The 23772-nt window shown below is 36.9% G+C and overlaps 1 protein-coding gene across 1 annotated transcript; it reads right to left on the bottom strand.

Annotated features, from left to right (window-relative positions):
* On the bottom strand, positions 1-22896 carry MS3_00008964 (uncharacterized protein). The gene is made up of 6 exons (XM_051217303.1): positions 22759-22896; positions 11826-16371; positions 9805-10095; positions 5694-5921; positions 3919-4329; positions 1-835 (listed from the first exon to the last, which is right to left on the bottom strand). The coding sequence occupies exons 2-5, from the start codon at positions 16350-16352 to the stop codon at positions 3931-3933; spliced, it is 5445 nt and encodes a 1814-aa protein (XP_051064690.1). The 5' UTR covers positions 16353-16371; positions 22759-22896; the 3' UTR covers positions 1-835; positions 3919-3930.
* Between the last annotated feature and the right edge of the window lie 876 nt (positions 22897-23772).

Here is a 23772-nt window from a genome sequence, read left to right as displayed (position 1 = left end):
TACATATATATATATATATATATTCTGACTAAAATAATGCAATTTAATAATGATACAATAAATTAAAAATGTGCAAATTTAAAGTATTATACACTTCAATAGTTTTCATTAAATTACACTAATCGTGGTAGTAGTTGATAGTTGGTGGTCATTATTAATGTGTATGTGTTATTCATGAATATTCTACAAAAAATTCAGTCATATAGATGATATAAAAATAACAAAAATGTTTTTAGCCATGTATGAAAAAAATCACCATCATAATGGTGAATCAACTACAGTTTTCACACAGACGAATAGATATGTGCATATACAATTTCTCTGTATTTTAAAATAATAAAAAATAGCAAGACATGAAAAGTTTGTTTGTTTTTTTGAGTATATTTTACTGCACATATAAATGGGGGGAAACCAAAAGTCCTGTACAAATCCAATTATTATTACATACCTATTAAGGAGCATACAATTTTATATTGGCTACAAATACATATAAGACGTAAAATGGAATATCATCATTCAGTAATGAATGCTACTTTTTGTTGTTCTTGTTGTTGTATATATCTCTATATATCAATAAATCATTATCATCAAGCAATGATAATTATCAGGGAAAAGATTAAGAACAAATATTAATTCATATACACGGTGAAATGCCATACACATAATAGGAAAATGTTGTCATCCATAAAATAAGTGAGTATGAAAAAAGGGAAACAAATACAAAGGGAGAGAGAGAGGGGGGAGAAAAACCATCTGATTTTTTTTATGTGGAATTATAAAAGAAAAACACAAATTGATGGTTGTCCTGATCGATACAAAAGTTGACGGGTGGAAACTAAAAAGTTTAAAAAGAACATAATCTATAGTATAAAATTAGGGCATGTTTTACAATATAAACATTGTTACAACAGAGTGCAATGATTGAGAAAGTAGACCTAATTTTTCAGCGGCCTTACGAAGAATTATAGTAGTTCTATATTCCTTGCATTGTATACTTCAGTGTGGCCCACAAACTATTATTATGTGTTTTTATTTTCCGTAAGTTATTTTAAAGACTTATTATTTCAGTACCATAAATGGCGTGGTTATATACGCACATAGTGATTTACTATACATGTTTCTATGTGGTCGGAAATGTACTATACATTACTATATACGTTTTTAATTACATAGATCCTGCACAATAGAGAATTAATCTGATTCTTAACTTTGTCACCTGATTAAACACAGTATTGGAAGGAGCTCAAGGACCAAAATACATTAAGGTCTCCGTCTCTGTGCATTTGTTAGTCACAATGTTGTCACTGATAAGCTAAATCATTGGTCTAACAGCAAAATTATCTACCCCTTATAAAGCGTAAATTATCTACACAGAGACAGAACAAAGAAGGGATTTGTTTGTTTTTTCGATAATATAACAAATATCTGCACTAGTCAAAGGTGTGAACTTAAGAAAATCCAAGTAGTCCTAGCATTCCACAAGTTCACACCACCTAGTAGGTTGAGTACGACCTTGAATATCAATCATCTAACACACAATCCATTAAAAAAGTGGCACAGGCGAACACTTAACCTCTAGACCACAGTGTCGATGTCTAAAACCAAAATTTTGAGCAACCCTTGATCCAATGCCAGAGGGGAATATCTGTTGTTATTCCAAATACCACAGTCTCCAAAAAACCCCTATACTCATAACAATCGGGTACTCACTAGTAGCTAGCTTCAAGATATAACTCCTGGAGTTCTGGTGAGAAGCCGTGACCAGTGGAGTCTAATCTGTATTGAGTGTGAGACAGATATATATCCACCTCAAACAATTGATGAAGGGTTGTGCAAGATCATGGACCAATCGAAGTTGAACATTAACACCAGTGGATCCCGGCTTAGTGGTCTAAAGATTAAATATGCGCGTACGAACCCAAAGATCCTGGATTCGAGCACCATGTGTGGGATCATGCATGCACACTGCTGAGGAGACCCATGCTAGGACAAAATGGCAGTGTACTTAGATTTTTAATGGTGCTCTAGTTTAGATCGACCGATAATTTCAACTGTGAAAAAACTTTTCTCTAGCGATAAGCCCAAACATATTTTTCTGTAACTCGTATCTTTACGTAACCTTTGCTATTTTAAGATCAATTATCACTTGTTGCTTATTTCTCTGCCCCAAGGTCACAACAAATGGTTACTAAATCAACGAAGTCCTTCCACCCTAATTTCGTCATTTGCATTGCTGACTTCTGCCCAGGTTCCATCGTTGAGGAGATTTGCGTGTGTGCCGATTGCTGAGTTATAGAGTTCGAGAAAGATTACGTCAGTTATTGTAGGCCAAACCGAAACAAAGTTGTAATTATTTATCGACATTTAACATTTCAAACAAGTAAACAATATTTATAAAAAGTTTAAATGAAAGATTATTGAAGTTAGAGGAAGACGTTTTATGTATCTTTTATACCAATACTACTGGACATTGTACAAGTCATAAAAAGTCTTACTAAAATGTTTTGAATATATAGACATTCTAATATTCAAAGGATGCCACGACTCATGAAAGAATTACTTCAATATTAATTCAGTGTAACTTGGTAGCCGGATATAATTTCGTGTATATTTGACTGAGTTATACTATTAGTTTGATGGTGAATATGTTGGGACCAAAGTTCTATAACAGCAACTTTATCGCTAAAGATGTAGTATTTAGAACCATGAATTCACTGTGTCAATAATCACCTGAGCAGTTGTTCAATAAAAGCATTAGTATTAGTAGTACTGAACATAGGATCTGCCTGACTCTTCTGCAAAGACATGGGACATAACTGCTTACAATATAATGTGAAAGGGTTGATCGTGTTTTGTTGAAAAAATTAACTAGAAGACTATTAGGTTATGTAATGATTTCTATGGTATAAGAAATTTATCTGGACTTAATAAGTTACATAAGTGTTGTATTTTCTAATAGAAACATTAGTTAGATGAAAAACTTGGAGATTAACGGTTCATATAACAATACAAATTTACAAAACCATTAACTTGATAGTCCAAAGTGTACAAGGACAGTGGATGGGTGGGGACTTACTGGTTGATCTGGTTCTTTTAATGGACAGCATCAATTAAACAATTCCCTACATCAGTACTATTTTTATGCTCATTATCTTGGTATTAAGTTGAATTTATTTTTATAAATTTGCTAAGTTTTAAATCTTCGAGCAAAATGTGTTAAGTTATATGAACCAGCACGGATTACATAGTATTAAATGATATAAACTATTTCCCTTATAATTGGCAGTGAAATTAATCGAGGAATAGATAAACAGAGATGAAATCCCATTCATCAAGGTAGCAAGTGTTAACACATCATTGAATGTGCACTCATCACGACCATATATACATCTGGATTTTCATGCTAGTACTGATGAAAAAGAAACACTATGTGATATAAACATCTTTATTTCTAAACTACATGGCCTTACAATTAAAAAACGGTTAGATTTTAGCAAAATTCTTTTGTTTGAAATAATTCATAGTTGAATTCATGAGTCAACTGAAGTTAGACCACCATGGAAAACCTGGAAGCACTGGACGGCCGTTTCGTCCTATCACGGGAAGCCTCAGCAGTGAGCGACCACGATCCCACCACGCGAGATTCGAACACAGGATCTGTTAGTTTCGCGCGTGGACGCTTAACCTCTACATCACTGCTGAGGAGTCCCATACTAAAATTAAACTCTTGTTTAGTGCTTCCGGGTTTTTCATGATGGTCTAACTTCAATTGACTCATGAATTCAACTATAAAATTACTAAAAATCTCTACAAAACCCCTTTCTGAAATCATCTATCAAAAAAATTATAGAGATCGTTAGTTTATATAGAAAATATAATTGAATCAGAATACTTAAATAAATTTGTTTGTCAACTTACCAATTACATACATTACGTTAAACGTTGTTTTTTAACTGAAGGTTCCATATTACATAAATCATCATTTAAATTAATTGATTCTGGAATAAAATTATTAGAATTTGTATGATTCATATTTATAATATTGTTATTATTATTATGATGATGATCATTATTATTATTATTATTATTATTATCAAGACCGTATAATTCAACTACACGTGAAGCAGCTTCAGCTGCTGCACCAGCTGGTCCAGTACAATTGAAAGCACCAGGAAAATCACTTCCAACGGCTACATCAACTTTTGGTACATAAATTATTGAATTCATTGATCTAGCAGCAGCAGCTTGTCGTGCTGCTCTATCACTTGGACTCATTAATGCGTCACCAAACATTGTACTAATACGACCACGTGGTTTCAATTCAAGATACTAAAAGAATTTGATGAAAAAAGCAAAAAAAAGAAATAGAAACTAAGTGACGATAAAAAGAAGAAGTGTTGATAAACAAATCCTTGTATATAATTATCGGCTTCAATTGAGTTGGTGGATAACGGAATTAAATAAGTCGAATACGATACCGGATTTCTGAATACGTATATTTCGTACACTCATTAACCTGGAGAGACAATCAGGGGAACGTAATGAGAAAAGATGACGAGCAGTGGAGAAAGCGAGTGAGCCGACTTGATTTAGCCAAGTGTGAATCGATATTTATGGTGGAACAAAAGTTACAGACATGTGATGAGTAGGATAGGATGTACACACACACATACGCTCATATAAAAACAGTCACGGTTGATAAGTGAATAATTACCAAGGTTAAAATGTGACTCAAGAAGAATGAATAAATTGTTTGGATACTAGAATAACCCAAGAAACAGATAATATTAACAGATCAAGAAAATAAACCTTTGATATTTAGATTTTCTGGAATGTATAGTTTTATACCATGGAGTGAGTTCATGTACTAATGTTTGAGAAGTATCAACAATTAAAAATAAATCAACATAAATTTAACCAAGTAAATGTGAAAAAAGATATATAGGAAAGAATAAATTCTACACATAACACTTCAGGCGTTTTTGTATTCTGATGACTATGAATTTTGAATTGAATCGAACTACACATCAACGAATTTTAACCTCATTCAATCCAATTTGCTCATTTCTGTGTAGATTTTGAGAAGACATAGTAGAGATTTATTTAAAAAAACGAACTAATACCAACCCATTACGTCATATTTACAATCACACAAGTTGACTATAACTATGATTAAAAGCAATACATTGACTTATTAATCAATTTCTTTCAGCCTTGAGTATTTATATAGCTATGACCAGTGGTGTTCAGTACGTATCGGGTGAGACAATTACCCACTGCAGACAATGGATGACGGTCACACGATACCGTGAATTGATTGGATTTAAAGATTAGGCATTCGCGTGCAAAAACGAAGGTCTTAGGTTAGATTTCCGCATAGACTCATCAATTTGCACTGCTGAGGAGACGGCTGTCAAATATTTCCACGTTTCGAGTGTTGGTCTAGCTAAAATAAGATAGTAATTGAAACTATGGAAACCTAAACAGAAGTTATAGGGTTTATCATCATATTTTATTCTTCGATTTCATGAATTTGCTTCGACAAAACACAAGCCGACATAGAAATATTTGCCGATATATATAACCAGACACAACTCAACGGCTCTAATATGCAAATAATCACTTTACAAGTGAATGCAATATATTGTACTATACTATTATTTCACTTAAGGACTGAACCGAAATACACTTACATTTCCTTCTTCATCACGATGTTTCTCATGAAATTTCAAATGAACATTCAGATTTGATTTTTTGTTAAAACGCTTTCTGCATATATGACATTCAAATGGTTGTTCACCACGATGTATTCGAAGATGTTCATTGTAATAGGCAGCTTTAGTAAATCGTTTATTGCAATATTCACATTCAAAACGTGCTTCTTTATGTATTAACATATGCATGCCAATTTGTGTAACAATCTATAAAAGATAAAAAAAATAGATTTCTTCTGTGAATGAATGGTTAATCTATATGAATGAAATAACCAAGATAAAACATTTCTCTATTTATCTAGAATTCTCATCGGTCAAACTTTAAGGAATTTTTTTTAGACAAATTATCACTTAATTACATATAATTAACTTAGACAAAATTTGATGATGTTGTTCAAAAGGAAAACGAATGCTTCGTTAGTAAACCATTAATCATGTATGAAGTACAAATCTTCGCCATCATTTTAAAATCGTACAAGCATACGATACATGTTTCTGTCAATCATGATTACTTTTTATTAAAGCCTAATCATAATGATACACTGATCATTGTATTTATACTATATGTAAGAAAAGAACAACATTCTAGTTATTGTTTATGGGCACCAAGGTTTAAATAATTTAAACACTGATTTGTACATTTACATTGATAATATCAAACTTTTTGATTCCATGTAATGAATCAACTTATTTTGATAAAACCTGTAAAATAGTAAGTTAAGTAATTTGATACCGTTATAATCATAATAATAATAATAATAATAATAATAATAATAATTATTATTATTATTATTATTATTTGAACACAAATATTGGTACAAGAGGGCACCAAATATATATGCGCCACACAAAACAATGAGAATTCAAAGAGAAAAAAAAAGGTAAGGAGAGTAAAAGAAAAAAAAAAGAAGAACGACAAGATTAGTGTAAGGTAATGTAATAATAACAATAATAATAATAATAATGGGGGAAACGGAAAAGTACAATCAGAAGAATTCTTTCAGTTAAGGAAGAAACAACCATTTTTTATGAAGAAAGTAAAAGAAGGTTACAGCAGGATCGCCACTGGCTTCTATTCTGAGCCATATCTGATAACGTCTCTAACCACCGTGTTGCACCATCTCTCGGACCCCAGCCAGGGAGTCGTGAAGGACCAACAGAAGCCAGTCCATTGCAGCTTTCTTTCATGCCACGACACCATGTCATACAATGACCACCTCTCCGCTTCTTCCAACCAGTCCCACCGTCGGCAAATAATGCACGACGTGGAATTCTCTGGGACGACATTCGGAGAACATGTCCAAGCCACCGAAGTCGGTGTTTCAAGATGGTGACACCAATTGCATTATCATCTCTGTGCCCGAACACACGATGCCGAACCTCTGCATTACTAACATGGTGTTGCCACTGGATGTCAGCAATCCTTCGGATAAAACGATGATCAAACACAGAGTCCTCTAAGATTCTCAAATCGGAGGCCAGGTTTCACAAGCATAGAGCAAAACTGCTCTCACCGACGCGTTATAGATCCGACGTTTTACTACAGCCAGACTAACATCACGGAGGTGCCAAAGATGTCCCAGATTGGAATAAGCCAATCTGGCTTTCACTATACGTACATTGATCTCATCACTCACATCCCCACCAGCACTCATACAGCTACCCAGATACACGAACATCTCGACTACTTCTATCTGCTCACCATCCAGAGTGAGTACAGGGTTAGAATCCTGCCAGTCTTCTAGAAGTACTTTGCACTTCGAAGGTGCAAAGCACATACCGTACCTACGGACACTGATTGCCAATTGGTTAAGTGCGGATTGCATGGTTTGAGCATTATCGCACAGTAAGATAATATCATCTGCCCATCGTCCAAGACGTCGATGGATGTTGGTGATTGGCATCCCGTCATCCTCGCAGATTGTTTCGCTCACACCAGACTTCTTGCTGCCAGTGGCTAGGATGAGTTGGAAGAGCTTCCAGTAGTTATCAGATGCAGCTGCTGCTTCCAGCTCAGCATGCACAGACCGCCAAGCCTCCCCTTCCGCGAGCCTTGCTCAATTTTATTACGTAACAGTGGTTGTTCGTGGTCAATGAGTTGTAAGGAACCAGAAGTAACCCAGTAATTATAAGCGGGACGTTTCGCGAAGCCGCAAGCGGCTTAGCTCGCCATTTTCATGGCATCATGCAATTGCAACCAATGCTCATCTATACTTTTCAGAGGAATGGTAGCTAGCCTAGAGGCTAGCTCGGTTCGATACTTACTAACAACAGAAGTTGCAAACAATTTGCTGACATCAATCCGTTGGTGGCGGTCACTTCGTTGATCACTGAAAAGTAAGGCAAGATTGGCGCAGACCAAAGCATGGTCAGAGTCCAGATAGGTACTCCAAAAAGAGCGGCAGTCTTGTACACAACCACGCCAGCGGTAGCTGAACGCGATGTGATCAATCTGAGTACAGGCTTCAGATGCAGAGGGAGGACGCCAGGTGGCACATCGGCGATGACTGTGCCGAAAGTTAGTGCTAGCCAGAAACAGGTTGTGGTCTGTGCAAAGTTGCAGTAGATGGTCCCCGTTATCTGACCTGCGACCAACGAGTCCCCATCGGCCACCTAAACGACTCTCTTCTGTGCCTAGACGCCCGACCTGAGCATTCAAGTCTCCGGCTAGTACTACAATATCTGTCGAACGCACTTTTTGGAGAAGAACAGATAACTGGTAGTAAAACTCATCCTTGATTGCATCCGGGCTGCAATCTGTCGGGGCATATGCGGAGATGACAAAAAGTCATCGTTTCTCACGCTGATTTCTTCTCAATTTGATGGAACTCTCTAATCTAACAGCACATAACCGACTGTTAATGGGGATCCAATCGACTAGTGCTGCCTCAGCTTTGGCGCTTAGTGCGACACCAACGCCAGCAAGACCAGACGAAGATGCCACAGGGTCCCCGGATAAGCGCACGTAAAACAAGCTTTCCGAAGCGACAGATGGAGAGTGAATTTGTAGTACTTCATCAGAGTCTTGAAAACGGGTCTCGGATAGACAACAAACGTCGATATTAAGACTTTCCATAGACATAGTCAGCCCTATCTGTTATCTGACCTGCATAAGTGTGCGAACATTGAAGGCAGCCAGTTTGTATGGTGCACGTGGTTTCAGAAAAACGGCTTCAGTATTCGTATTTGGTGGTAGCATACGATTCTTAATCAGGCAGTGACTCGAGAACATTTAGATAGAACCGAGTTTTCACCACAGGCGAGCTGCTGTATAAGTCAGAAAATAAGGATACATAAATTGGGAATAAAAGAGAGTGAGTAAATGACGTAGTAAATAATAGTAAGTAAATAAATAAACAAACAAAATAAAATAATAATAATGTGATTTGTTTGACTGTAAATAGAAGCGAGAATAAAATTTTCAGTAAATATCGTCATTTTCATTTTATTTGTGTGTGGGCTGTGATACTGCCCGGGTGCCCAGACTGAAGCAGGTGTTATAATGATGATTGAATAAAAACAATAAAGTATACAGCGCTAAAGTAGATATGAAAAGGATGAATAACAACTGGAAAGGATCGCTCAGGACAGAGTTGGATGGAGAGTGCTGGTAGGCGGTCTATGCTCCTCCACGAGGAGTAACAGGCGTAAGTAAGCTAAAGCGATTGAGCTTGAGACTGATCAACAAGAATCTTTTGAAAATTATAAATGACTTTACTCAAAAAAGTAATAATCCAAAATATGATTCAAAATAAACTATTTAATTGTATTACAAACAACCGATTGTTGTTCACTTTTGAGTACTGTCAATTGGCATTTAATAAAAGATGATTAGGGTTTCTTCTTACAAGTGGGTAAATTCTAAGTTTTTATGAAAGACTTCAAAAATTAACACACTTTATTAGTATTTAATATCTTCCATTCATTAGTTGTCTACATAACATGAATCATACATGAAGATTAATAGATATCACAAACCATTGATCCCCTAAATAATAATTATTTTTACTGAGTCCCTAATGAAATAAAGTCTATGTTTAGTAGTATAATTGGATTTTGAAACCTAAATATAAGAGAAATAACAATTTACCTTTCCACATATCTGACATTCGAACTTTTCAGGACCTAGTTGTAAATGTTCTACTCGAATATGACGTTTCATAGCCAATTTGCTCTTGAATGTTGTTTGACAATCAGTACACTGATAAATACGAGTACGAAAGTGTTTTTGTCTATGTTGAGCATAACATCTTAGGTTAGCGCATACTTTATGACATATTTCACATTTGACAGCTCCACTGTGCATTTCCTTTACATGACGTCGAAGTTCTGTTTCTAGACGGAAACGTCGTTGACACATGAAGCATTCATGAGCTAGTTCCTAGAAAAATGTTCAATATTTTATGCAATTTATTTCCATGACACTATTTGGTAAAAATCAAAATAGTTAGAAATACAAATAACGAACAACGAGAATTGTTTCTATTGAAAAGCAATATTATCTTTTAGGTCAAAAATAGTTGAATATAATTATCATCATTATTCGAACGTACAACCTTTGTAAACACTAACTTCCAATATTGCAGTGAATCATATTTCAAAAAGAAAGGATTTAATGTTATCTGCAGATATCTGAATGACATCCTTAAACGTGACTTTAGTGAGTATTTTTTCTCACTATCAATTACTTGGGTTAGCAATTACTTAATTCACGACTGGATCTTAGTTAGATAACCAGTGAAAACCAGGGAGCACTAGACAACTATTCTGTCCTAATTTTGGACTACTGAGACGTGTGTACTCACGACCTCAAAGAGAGTCGAACACAAGGTACGGCAGTGAGAACTTAACTCTCAGACCGCTGAACTAAGTACCATTTTAGGACGAAACAGCTATCCAGGGCATCCTGACTTTTAGTGGTTATCTAACTGGTATCAATATTATATAAACTACGAAATTTAACAATCACAATAACACTATAAGTTTGAAAACTGGTAGACGACCTGGAAATACTTGACATTAGACGCAGATAACCAAGTAATTGTTCGCCTCACGTTTATGGACCATGCTTGAAAATACTAAGATAGTGGGTACTTAAAGTCGAACTGGCAAGGTGGTAACGTCATGGGTGAAATAAATGATTTTAAGCTACTAGTAGCTTACAGGTGCGACACCCATCTCACAAAGACAGATAATAATATGCATAACCTTGCAGTACTATAATAATTGACTAAAAATAAAATGACGGTAAAAAAACAGGACGGGAATAATTAATGAACCATAAAATTTCCGAAACATAAAGGCAGATAGAGACTAATCCAACATTGCACATCGTCTGATTGCTCTACACAGCATAGAAGAGGTATAATCACTGAGAGTTTTGCATAATTAGCCACTAATAAGCTTTTTAGAGGAAATACCTGTGCTTGAGGCAAAAAACGAATAAGGATTGATGGAAATTGACGATACCTTCTAGTCTGAGAGATATTAACTGAAACATGTATATTCATGTTACATAACCCTTTAAAAGTTTTGTTCTAGAAATCTACAAAACTCTCATCAATGATGATCTACACATTAAGAAATGGCATCTTTTATCTGTCAGTAGGCTACATGAATTTATAATATATTTAATACGGAGTATCGAATAAAGCGATTAAAATAATCAACCTGATCTTTGTAGGTTTTTTTTATGTTTACAAAACAGAAATGATTTGTTGTTAAACTAAGAATGAATAGCATGTTGTTGCTTACTGATAGCTGACATAAGGTGTAAGGTTTACATGACTATTCTGCTTATATACATCAGTGTGTATGAATCGTGACATGGAAATTAACATCACGTAGAAAAGATTGCTAGAAAGATACAATAAATCTACATCTGTCAGTGAGAGTACTTCATCAGCCAGGAAATAAACTTCAAATAACACTTTGTCTACTTGACTGAATAAGAATAAACTGTTTTATAAGAATGAAAAAACTAATTTCTTCATTTGAAACAAAAGTTTCATTTTCTTCCTCAATATTAAGACATTGAAGACAGTAAGGGATGTATTGTTAGTGATAAACGAAAATGTCAATTGGTTTAATAAAATGTGAAAGTGACCTTACCTGATTATGCATACGGAAGATATGATATCTTAACGACGATCGTTTAGGATAAATCAAGCCACAGTATTCGCAAGTTGCTGGCCCTTGATCATCCCCATGATGACAACGCATATGATGAAGGAGAGAAGGTCTTAACCGAAATGCCCGTCCACATTCCATGCATCTGTGTGAATAACCTTCATTATGTTTATCCATATGAGCACGCCATACTCTTTTATCAGTGAATCTCTCGTAACAGTGGATACATTCATATATAGACGGGCAAGGATCATCATGTACTTCACGAGAATGTCTTAACAAGCCTTTATTGAAACCCCAAAATTCACAATGTGTACAACGAAATATTGTCTGAACACCGGCATTGGCAAATTCTCCGGTGGGAAAATGTATTTCACCAAGATGAGCAGAAAGATCCTCTGGAGTTTCAAAAACATCAGCGCAAATACGACAAATATCCTCAAGAGTGGTATTGATATTGTGTTTTTCACTAAGATGTTGTACGTAATCTTTTCCACTGCAACGAACAACAAATCCGCATAGTTTACATTTCATTTTACGAATACCGAGAGAAGAAAGATCTTCTTTATCGACACGTTGTCGAAGATGTCGTGTTTGGGTGAGCATATGAAGCATATTTTCCGACACTCCGTCACCTGGATGTACTACTCCGTGTTCTGCCCACTGATGAAAATAATAGTTAAACTTCGTTCCATAAAACTCCGTACAGATGTCACATGTCATCAGTTTATTTGCTGATTTTTTATTTATACCGTCCTTGAGATTTACTTCTTTATCTGGATCACTTTTCAATAGTTCAGCTTCCTCATTCTCAAATTCTTCCAAAGCATTTGGTGCATCTGTTTTTATGTGTGTGTGATAATGATCAGACAATTCTTCCATTGACCGAAGGATGTTATTACACAAAATACATTGAAGGTGATAAACAGTGAAGTGTCGAAGTATTTTATCACGTGAATTGACTTGGGTTCCACAGATACCACAAACACATGCATCATCTTTGGAGTCTGATGTCACTTCATCAGCATTTGGACCAGAAGCTTCTACAGTTGCATCATCTCCAGACCTAGTGTATGAATCATCTGCCAGGATAGGCTTTGGAACACCACTGCCGATTCGAGATAAAGGAGTACGAAGAGAGAAACTAACACCATCACAAAAGTCTAAATGTTGTGCAAGTACTTCTGCTGATGGGAAATAATCACTACATTTTTCGCATTGTGGAGCTTCCATTCGACCAATTAAAAGATTTGTGTTGAATACGTTTGCAAGTCCAGCGAGTAAACCACTACCTGGGACAGTGTCCTGTTCAACTAGTTCATCATCTTCTTCTTCTTGGTCACTTCCTGAATCATTTTGATTAACTGGATTCGGACGTAAAAGAACAGATAAAGGACCTGAACGTGGGCATGCGTGGTGTTCATTCATATGAACTTGCCATGATCGCCGATCAAGGAACGAAACATTATGAACTCCACAACGGAACCTAGAGAGACCTAAATGTCTCATTTCATGATCCAACAAACCGTTTGGTGAACGCAGTTCTTTAGCACATAAACAACAAACACCCCAGTGTTCAGGAAGTGGAACTGGTGATGGCGGAGGAGCATGAGGATTTGCAGCAGCTTCAGCATAAGCTGCAGCCTCTGCTGCCTCAATATGCTGTCTAGCTAAAATCTCTGGCATATATTTTTGTGCCATACGTAAAACAACATCGTACAAACTAACTGAGACAGGCAATTCGAAAAACAGACTGCACAAATGATCGGTGAAACCAGAAACAACACTACATAATTTGGTTTGTTCATAATGAGGATAATAAAATGCTGGTAAAACAGTTGAACTGTTAGTCTCATCATTCACTATCCGAACGTTAGACGGACAAGACTTGTGAGCTGCAGAGATAGACTGTGCACAAAGTGATGGATTTCCTGTATGAGGATATATGGAATCATAGCGAGCGGGAACAATCTCAATAATACGGCGAATAACACGTTGATCGTCGATTTGTAAACCATACAGCAAACCGTTTATAGCAACTAAACGATATTCAGCAGAAGTTGGCTTAAATGATGACTCATATGACTTTAACTCTGAAGGAGTGATTTGATCGAAATTGACAGAAGCAGCTTCACCGTGGGGGTGTATACCAAGCTTATCATCTGCTACCTGGAGAGTAAGGCGAACAGGTGAATCAAATGCAATCGCAAGTGGAACACGCCTTTGGCGATCGAGTATGACAAATTTTGTACAGTGAATTACAGCTGCAGGACCAGTTGATGTCAATGGAAGAGTTGTAGTGTCTGGTCTCGACGAAGCAACAACAGCTGCAGCAGCAGCAGCTGTACTACTAGAACTGGCCAATTCACGTAGCATAACTTTCCGTAAAGTATCAAATAAAAGATCAGGAACTACTAACAAAGATTTATCTTCAAGTATATCTTCTGGATCAACTGTATGTACACCATCAAGTGCTATAGATAATTCTGGCATAAATCCATGTTTTTCTAGACAAAACTTTGATTCATCAACAACAGAATAAACAAAGAAATTATCATTTTCAACAGCATTTTCAGATGGATGACAACTAACAGGATGCGCAACTAATAGTAAAGTATCTCGACGTCCATTTGGTTTAACAATAAATGCATCTATAAAACGTACTGGTCCAAGTGGAGAAGACTCTTGCTTGTTTCCACGTTTTGCTAGTGAACTATAATCTTTAGGATCAGATTTTAAAACAACCCAATCAATAATGTTATCTAGCACTTCACGAACTTGTTCCTCTCTAGTTTGACGATTTGCTTCTTCTGTACCATGTTGGTCTACTGAAAAAGAAGTTTTGTCCGATAATGAAGTTATGTTAATTAGATCGATAGGAGCTTTTGGTCTGTTATGTGGAATTTCAGTACTATTCCATGTGTCTAAAATTGCTATCCCAATCAACTGACCTTCTTTATTAATAGCTAAAACAATTCTTTGTAAATTCGGTGGTTCAAGTGGACTAATATCTATATCAGCTTCCTCGTCTTGTTGATGTACTCTGGCAAGAGCTAATTCATAAATTCGCTCTGGAGGCAATGCAACTAGTTCAGTTAATCTTTGATACAAATCCGATGGAACAATTAATTGATGAATATCTGGCATGTATCTTCCAAGATTACCAGCACCAGTAATAAAATTATACTGGGTATTTGATACACCAAAATCACTTGCGACAGAACTACGAATTGCTAGTAAATTTGTCTCTTGATTAAGAATATAAGCTGGTTTAATAATTAGTTCTTCATCAATATCTTTACTAAGTGTTTCAAGATGTTGACTTATTGGTGTCATATGAGCAACACCAAACAATGGTTGATGAATTATAGGTATTAAATAAACAATACGATGTTGTAATTGATCATATGGACGTGCGACAAATGCATGCAATAGTTCAACTACTTTATCATGATCATTAATACGACTCATGAGACTTTGTAAACTGGCAGATGCACCATAAAATAAATTAGCATGTTGATTACTAGGTTTACAGATCTCCGCTAAAAATTTATCGAAACTAGCATTTAAAACATTTGATTTCAAGAAACTTGAATAAGCATCTAAATCTGCGCGTGTTTTAAGAGCAGCTGCAAGAGCACTATAAATATTCGATCCCCAACTAGTTCCTTTTCCAGAAGCTGTTCTACGTGTTGACCGACTAGCTGACGTTACATTCATACCACGATTGACAGCACTTGTTGGTATCTTTTTCTTTAATGAAGTAACACGTTTATCTGAAATAATGCTTTGTGCATCGAAATCATAAATATCTCTTTGTATATGATTGCTTTCATCTTCAAATAACTGTATTGGCATACCACCATTAACACCAGAATGATCCATTAAAATAGAATCTCCCAGTTCTTCATCATCCTCATCTTCCTCTTCTGATTCGGACTCTCCAGCTTCGTCTTCGTCAGTGGATCCACCTTCTTCCACGTCACTACTGACTGTCAACTGGGCCTTTGAACTTCGGCGTGTGCGTGAAGAAACTCCCTTACGAGACTTTGATATTTTTGACAATTTATTAAGAGTTTCTTCATCAGATGGAGCATATTCGCTGTCTTCATCCCCAATATCAACGTTTTCATCCGAATCGTGTTCATCATCATCCGCAAGAAACATATCAGAATAAGAATAAGTTTCTTTTGTTGATGCGTTGGATACTTTGGCTTTTGGTGTAGACTTAGCAACTACGGCAGAAGTTGAAGAACGTGTACAACGACCACTACTACGAGTCTTTTCGGGTACGGTTTTGGAACGTTCATTTTTCTTACGTTTCAAAGCAGAAGCATCTGCCGGTTGGGAAGATTCATTACCTTTGGCATGTGACTTCCTTTTAGATGCACGGTCTTTAGATTTTCGACTTCGGCTAGATCTACTATTTGATGCTTTCTGCTTCCGACCATGGGCTGATACTTGATTAGGAGTATTGGATTTTGTATTTCCTCGATCTTCTTGTTTCATTTATTCAGTTTAATTGGACCTAAAAAATTATGGAGTTAGTGAGAAACGGATGGAAAAATTAAAGCACGTTGATAAACAAGTTGCTTACCGATTATACTGTTCAAACAAAGTATCGAATAAACTGTAACTGTCATTTTAAAAGACAACTTTTACATTTCTGAATCTCTGAGCACAGAACGTTTAAGGGGTGTATACAGTACATATACGTAATGGTTAATGTGTTTACAGCTTCTATATATATATTAAACCCAATCGTTTAAAACGCTTTATGCTTATTCTTAATAACTGATTCGATTATTTCGAAGTATTTCGTCAACAGAGTGGTGACTTAATAGCCATTGTTAGACTTTCAACAAATCAGTCGCAGGTGCAAACCCGCTTCGCTGTGATTGAGACACTCGAGTGGTATAACTTGCCCTCAAAGCCCAGTACAACAATTAGTAATTGATAGATGAGTTTTATCAAGTAGGACATTTGTAAAATAAGTATCCAGTAAATATCTTTAAAGACCTAAATACTGTGCTTTAATATTAAAGCTATTCAAATAGCCTTGATACTGACGTCCTAACTATTAAAGATCAAAGCTACATCAAATTTAAAGACCCACCCCTAATAATAAACACCCAACAACCTATTGGAAAAGTAGATGTTAAATCATTCGGTCAGTCTTACTTAACGTAGAACCTAGCACATACGTACGTCGGTTCAAGTTGCTGCATCTCATTAGCACAGCGAGATGAAACTATCAGATCGAATACCAGTGGTAAATGTAGTAATAGTATCAATGGTCTTAGGAAGTATTAGGCATCAAAAATACGATTGCAGAAAGAATATGTATTAGTGGAACGAAACAGTGTAGAAGGTAATCTATAAACCTAACCCTAAACCTAAAGGAATTTATTTAATCTGACTGGCGTTTTTTAGCAAGACACTTATTACGAAGTGGGGTTGCCGAACCCATGCCCAACCCTCCTCCTTTACCCGAAATAGGGACCGGCAGTAACTCTAGGAGAGCTACAGGTGGAGTAAGAAGAGTAACAACCTAGTATGGAAGAGGACAAACCAGCTTCCAGCTGGAGAGGAAATTAGGGAAAGACGTTGGAACTGGATAGGAAATACATTACGGAAATCACCAAACTGCATCACAAGGCAAGCTCTTACTTGGAATGCCGAAGGGAAGCAGGAAAGAGGAAGGCTGAAGAACACACTACATCGGGAATTGTAAGTAGACATAAAAGGGTAAAATAGCAACTGGAAAGGATTACCTAGGATGGAGAGTACTGGTGGGCGGCCTATTATCCTCCACGAGGGGTAACGGGTGTAAGTAAACCTAAGGGAAAACGAAGAGTGAATGTAACTGAGTCATTGTTAACGATTCTAAACAATATCATCCGGTCTCTCACTATTAGTTACGGTAACCCCACGGATTCCAACCAGTTAGTTTGCACCTACTTACATAGCTATGTATAATGGTCAGTGTCTGAATGGACTAATGCCATGTCTTGGTATGGCCGCCCTTAATTTTATTTCGGCCTACCATCACACCAGTCATTGCGCGTCGAGGTAGTCAGTGGATGGATATACGTAATACATATCCTAAACATCTCAGTCGACATACATTCGCAATCTTGTCAATCGATTTGCCATTTTTGTCTAATATTCTGCGTCCAATTTCACAATTTTTAACTTAATGTGTGTACTAGAGTAATGAGCAACTTCTTCAATTTTTTTGACATATATTGACGCTTTAATGTCACCGAATTTCTTGTTAAGAAATCTATAATCATAGAAGGATGAACTATATGAAGCTAAACACACATCAAAGCAAGTGTTACATTATGGTCAAGCGGTTCATTTATTTCTTATTTCATAATAAAATCACAAGTTTAAATATTCCTCGACTTAACGTGTGAGAACTGAGCAGTACCACTAGGTTTCATAAAAAACCTTCAAAAATGACTGAAAGTTTAGAAAGAAAAACTGATAACTAGGTAGTAAGTTGTTATTAATGAAGCTTAAAAGTAACCACTTTGGTTACTATGATCTACTACAAGACAGATCAATGACTTCATGGTTAACGTAATGCAACTCATGTATTATTTACAGATTTGCACATTCAGATAGGAGGTACTTTGTGAAGGCTAGCAATACTATCTGGCTTTTCAAACTGAAATGGTGTGGTTTCGAGTCGCACTATATAGTGACCATTACATTACTAGTAAGAGTACGTTTTAAAACTATTACGTCGTACGTTCGAATTTGCCCCAAGTTTTGAACAGTTATTAACCCTCAAACTCAAAATGTCGCTTAGAGATGAATTAATAAATTTTTATTAGATGACTGATTATAAGGTAGAAAATAAGCAACGGGGAAGGGACTAAGATTATTATTACTAAAATTACTAATTCAATTGTAACGCATAAATATGTAAAACAAAAAAACACTTTTCTTTGCAAAAAGATCTTTTTTCAGATACAGAACTGATCAGAAACATAGAAAACTCGGTAGCTCTATCGAATGTTAATTTCTAACCATACTTAAAGATACCACAGTCTAACTAACTGACAGTAAATCAGATTCACTGGGAAAACAGCCTATCACAAATCCTTTTTTATTACGATATCAACTCACTAGATAATCGGGTCTCTTCACTTGGGATTTCGGTCGCTACTAATATAAAATTTTGGAAAGCATAAAAAGCAACCTATTTACCTGCACTAAAGTAGTGTAAACAATGAAGTCAATTAGTTTCGGTGGAAAAGATGAACATTATGTCCTATTTTTCTAGGCGATCAGAACGAAGTATTATTACCTCCAGGAGAGATTAAATTTTAGTAATCTATAAGAAACAAGTCAATATTCAAGGAATCAAGCTAGAGGGACTTATCATGGTCCTAATATCCACATCTCAAAACTAGAATATTCAACATTATGACTGTTATCCTAAATAATAAACAACCAGGTTTACTTTGAATTAACTCCGTCTCGATAGACTAATTTTCACTTACTACTACGAATAGATCCTTAGTACATGACTGAAGTTGGAATTTCACCATTAGCCTTGGCACAGCAAATACGGTGGAACGCTACAGGTAAGTCAGAAATCAGTGTATAAGTATAATCCGGGCAGCTCGGCTACAATATGAGTATTTGGCCCAATCTGTAATGAAGTAGCCTAACAGACTGTTTTTGTATATAAATTATAGAACAAGAACGCACCATTGAATTCCCAACCTAATTAAAGTGAGTGGGTTTCAAATTATAGGGGAAGAACAAGACAAATCAAAGGCCATGACGAACTATTTTGACCATTTTTACTCAAGAGTCTCTTCTAGACTAAATCCAAATACAGTCACAAAATCGGCTGCTCATTGTGGACTTTGATCGAGATGACGTACTAAAGACTCGTAGCACTTTAGACACGGAAAATCAACAGGACTAGACGAATATCATCCCAAAATCTTGAGAAGTTGCACGATATATTGCTGCCTTATTGGCAACGCCATTCAATATGTCAATTGATCAGGGTGTCACCTATGGATTGAAAAGATGCAATCGGCACTTTAATTCATTAAACAGGGCCAAGACAACTTCCATCAAACTTCAGACTTGTCAAAATTACCGGTCGTAGTCAAAATACTGGAAGAAATATTACACAAGACCATAATGACATTCGTGGTAAACAACTTGTTAAACAAAGAAAATCATGGTTTCAGTAAAGAATGATTTTGCACAACAAACTTCTTTACAGAAAGAGAGCGATGGACAAAGGTTAGAGATAATGGAAAATCAGTGGACGTTTTCCACCTAGACTTCGGCAAAATATTTGATAAGGTGCAGAAAAATAAATTACGAAGCTGGAGTATCTAAGAATTGTCGGACATCTAAAGTGGATCGAGGGTTTCTTGGTAGGTTGTGGACAGAAAGAATAAACCAAGTGCTCCGCCTAGAGTCCAATACTTAGAGTTCTCTAAGGCTCTGCCCTAGGTCCTCTACTTTCTATGCTGTAAGAGAACTCCCAAGTATATTTGAGCCCTCGGTGCTACTATATGCTGATGTAAAATTTTGGCGAGGAACAACAGGAGCCGCAGACGAATGTGCACTTCAAGCGAGCATAGATGTTTTGATTAGCTGGTCTGAAAATGGCTGGCGCCTATCAACGCGGCCAAATGTGTCCACATGCTCACTGCAAATACAAATGCAATCAGGTGAAGCATCGAGGAAGAGTTAGCACACGTAGTTCAGTCTCACAATGACCTTGGGGTGAGTCATAATGTTAAGACCACTGCCCACTGCCGGGAAGTTGCAGCTAAGGGGTTTAGGACCCTACGAGCTTTAAGATGGACATTCACCGATTTAGATACAACTATGCTTACCACAATACACAAAACATTAGTAGGATCCAAACTCGAAAACTGCATCCTGTAAATGCAGATTGTTACTATAGGACTGGCACATATATGCATCGGTCCAAGTTACCACACTTCATTAGCACGACAAGATGAACAACAAATTGATCGTAGTTAATATAATGACAGTATATAAAAGAAAAATTGCATATAAGGATATGTACAGGAAGAGAGAATTAATTCATAGAAAGAAAGATGCAGGGTAATTTCAATCTCACGGTTTAAGGGAGGGCAAAGTGTGTATACACCTACCCCATTGTGATAGACTCTGAGCCACGTCACCAAGAGTCTCCAACCATTGGTTAAGATAGTCGCGTCGACCTCAACCAAGTAGTCTGCATCTACCAACATGGCTCAGACTAGAAGTTAGTGACTTCAAGCACCGATGCCACGCTTTGGTATGACCAACACTAACTTTCTTCCAACCATCCCCAAAACTAGTCAGCATTGAGTGTCGTGGTAATCGGTGTCCAGGCCTACGTAACACGTGGCCCAACCATCTCAGTCGATGAATATTTACAGCCTCATCAACTGATTTACCATCATTCCTTAATACCCTGAGTCTAACCTCACTATTACTTACCTGGTGATCCTAGCAGATGAGAACAATATTTCGAAGACATCTGTGGTCAAATACTAGTAACTCTTAATGGTCACGTTTCGCAGCCGTAGAGTAAAACAGTACGGACTGCCGCGCAATATACTCGTCTTTTAATGGATAGACGGATATCTCGCCTTTGCCACAGGTGACATGAGTTGGCAAAGGCCAAACGAGCTTTTTGAATGCATGCTGAGATTTCTTCAGACATCGGCCCATTAGGGTTGATCGGACTTCCAAGGTAAGCGAATTTGTCGACGCACTCGAATACTTCACTTATTATCCTTAGTTCAGGATGGGGGGTGACCCCATTCCGATGTGTAGGATAACGAGAGGTTATTGTCCCTACGGATCAGGATATCTCAGATGTTATGGCAAGCGAGTACTAAAGGCAAGAACAAACAAAATACCTATGGCATACAGGTCTTCAAACCGAGTCAACAACTCTTGGAACCTGTCACCCGAAAATGGGCGTGTCCGCACCTTCAATTGAATCGTTTAAGGGAAAACTAGACACTCTTAGAAGCTACTGGAGAAGGACTGACACGGATCGTAGGCCACCGACTGCCCCGACGAGCGATGTTTTATGGTGTAGGAGTAGGTTGGAAGAAAGCTAGGGGCGGTTAGACCATAACATGACACGGGATCAAAATCGACAACTGCATCTCTGTGCTCATGCAGTATGACAACTTGAACTGATGTACGCACGTACGAAGTTCTACGTTGTTACTGACTGTAGGCCTCCTGTCCTCGAAACACAAATCTGAATCTTAAAACACACACTGATCAAATAAATGAAGACAGAAGATAAAAAATGGAAAGGACAAGATTGGATAGAAGTTAATAAAAATGGAGAATATATTGTGAAACGCTGTGTAGGTAGGACCAATGAGTGCAAAAAGATTCGGACGTGCGTAGGTCAGAAAGTAACATGATAAACTCGAGTCAGCATACCTAGTTGTCATCAAGTAAAATGAGGCATACGTTTCACACTAGCTGTATATTCCTGATAGCTATCGCTGGTATCCAAGCTTCCATGTTAACGAAAGACCCAGGCCATACTCCAACGAGTTGCTAATAAGGTGACAATCGCAGACGAAGTGGACGTTTGGATGAGCAACGTGCAGAAAGCTTTAAGCAAAATTTCAGTAACAACCGTGTAAGTCAAAAACTCCTGTGATCGAATTAATAAGTAATGTGACAAACAGCCAACATGCCTGTGGGTATTCAACTTCCAACATTAAAAAATCGTCAACTTATAAAGAACGCATGGACACTTAACTATGAGAACAACCATTGAGTCAGACACCATTAAACCAATTAGATACGACTTGCCGAATCAAAAAGTACGTGTCTATATCGGTGAAACAGCACCGAAAAAAAGAAACTCGGAACTTACTAAAATCAGCAAAATGGCGACGTATACTACTGAATAAGACTTTCAGTAGGCAGGTCGTGCGAAACTAAACAAACAAAACCAAAAAATAAAGAAGGTATGGTACTAAAATAAAACCCATTTTGTTAAATAATCAGAAACTTTAAAACATAATTATGAGGACAAAAGCAAGAAGTGCGCTTTTTTCAAACCTAACTGACACTTTTTGATACCCTCAGTAGAATTGATAAAACTAGTTCACTTATTCCGCCCATAAAGTTTGATTTTGAAGAAAAAGAGACGCTAGTCTTTTCTGAGCAATTGAGCAAAATTTTACACCTCTACCTTTTTCAGTGGTGAATTCTACAGTTGTTGTATATGAATCCTAAAGTAAATATTCCTGTAAGTCTTCGACATTTATGCTGACCCCGGCTGCCACTAATGCTAACCCATTCTACTCGTCTCGGATACACTCATACCCTGATGGTAGGTGACTTCAATCTTCCTAAAGTCAACCTCTCTGAGCAAATGTACGCTGGAGATGACGACTCTACTAAAGCTTGGTTCTTCAACCTCATTGAAGATCTGAGATTACTCGAAAATGTCACGTTGACAACTCGCTACAGAAACAGTTAGACGCCGTCGCACTTAGAATGTATATTTACATATGGTGAGTTCCTAATGGAGAATCTCTAACTCTTGACTCTCCTGGGTGAAAGTGAACATGCCTTCATAGCTTTCAACCTTATCAACAAAACTGTGCTTTAAAGTCCTACCGACAGCATGCGCTGAAATTTCAAGCGGTTGGATGTGTCGTCCTTACAGGACAATCTACATAAGGTGGTTTATAGTTCTTTTTGGTGAAGACACTGACAAAATGCAGTCTTCCGATCATTCTGAACAACAATGCTTGCATGTTCGAGATGCGATTCTCTCCCTCGAAATGCAAAATGCTGATCCGGGATTGGGTTGCATCGACACCCGAACTAACGATAGGGAGTGAAGTTGTTGAGTGTGTCGATCCCTTCACTGATCTTT

The sequence above is a fragment of the Schistosoma haematobium genome, chromosome 5, assembly GCF_000699445.3.
Source record: "Schistosoma haematobium chromosome 5, whole genome shotgun sequence".
NCBI classification, from domain to species: Eukaryota; Metazoa; Platyhelminthes; class Trematoda; order Strigeidida; family Schistosomatidae; genus Schistosoma; species Schistosoma haematobium.
This window is presented reverse-complemented; position numbering and strand designations above follow the sequence as displayed.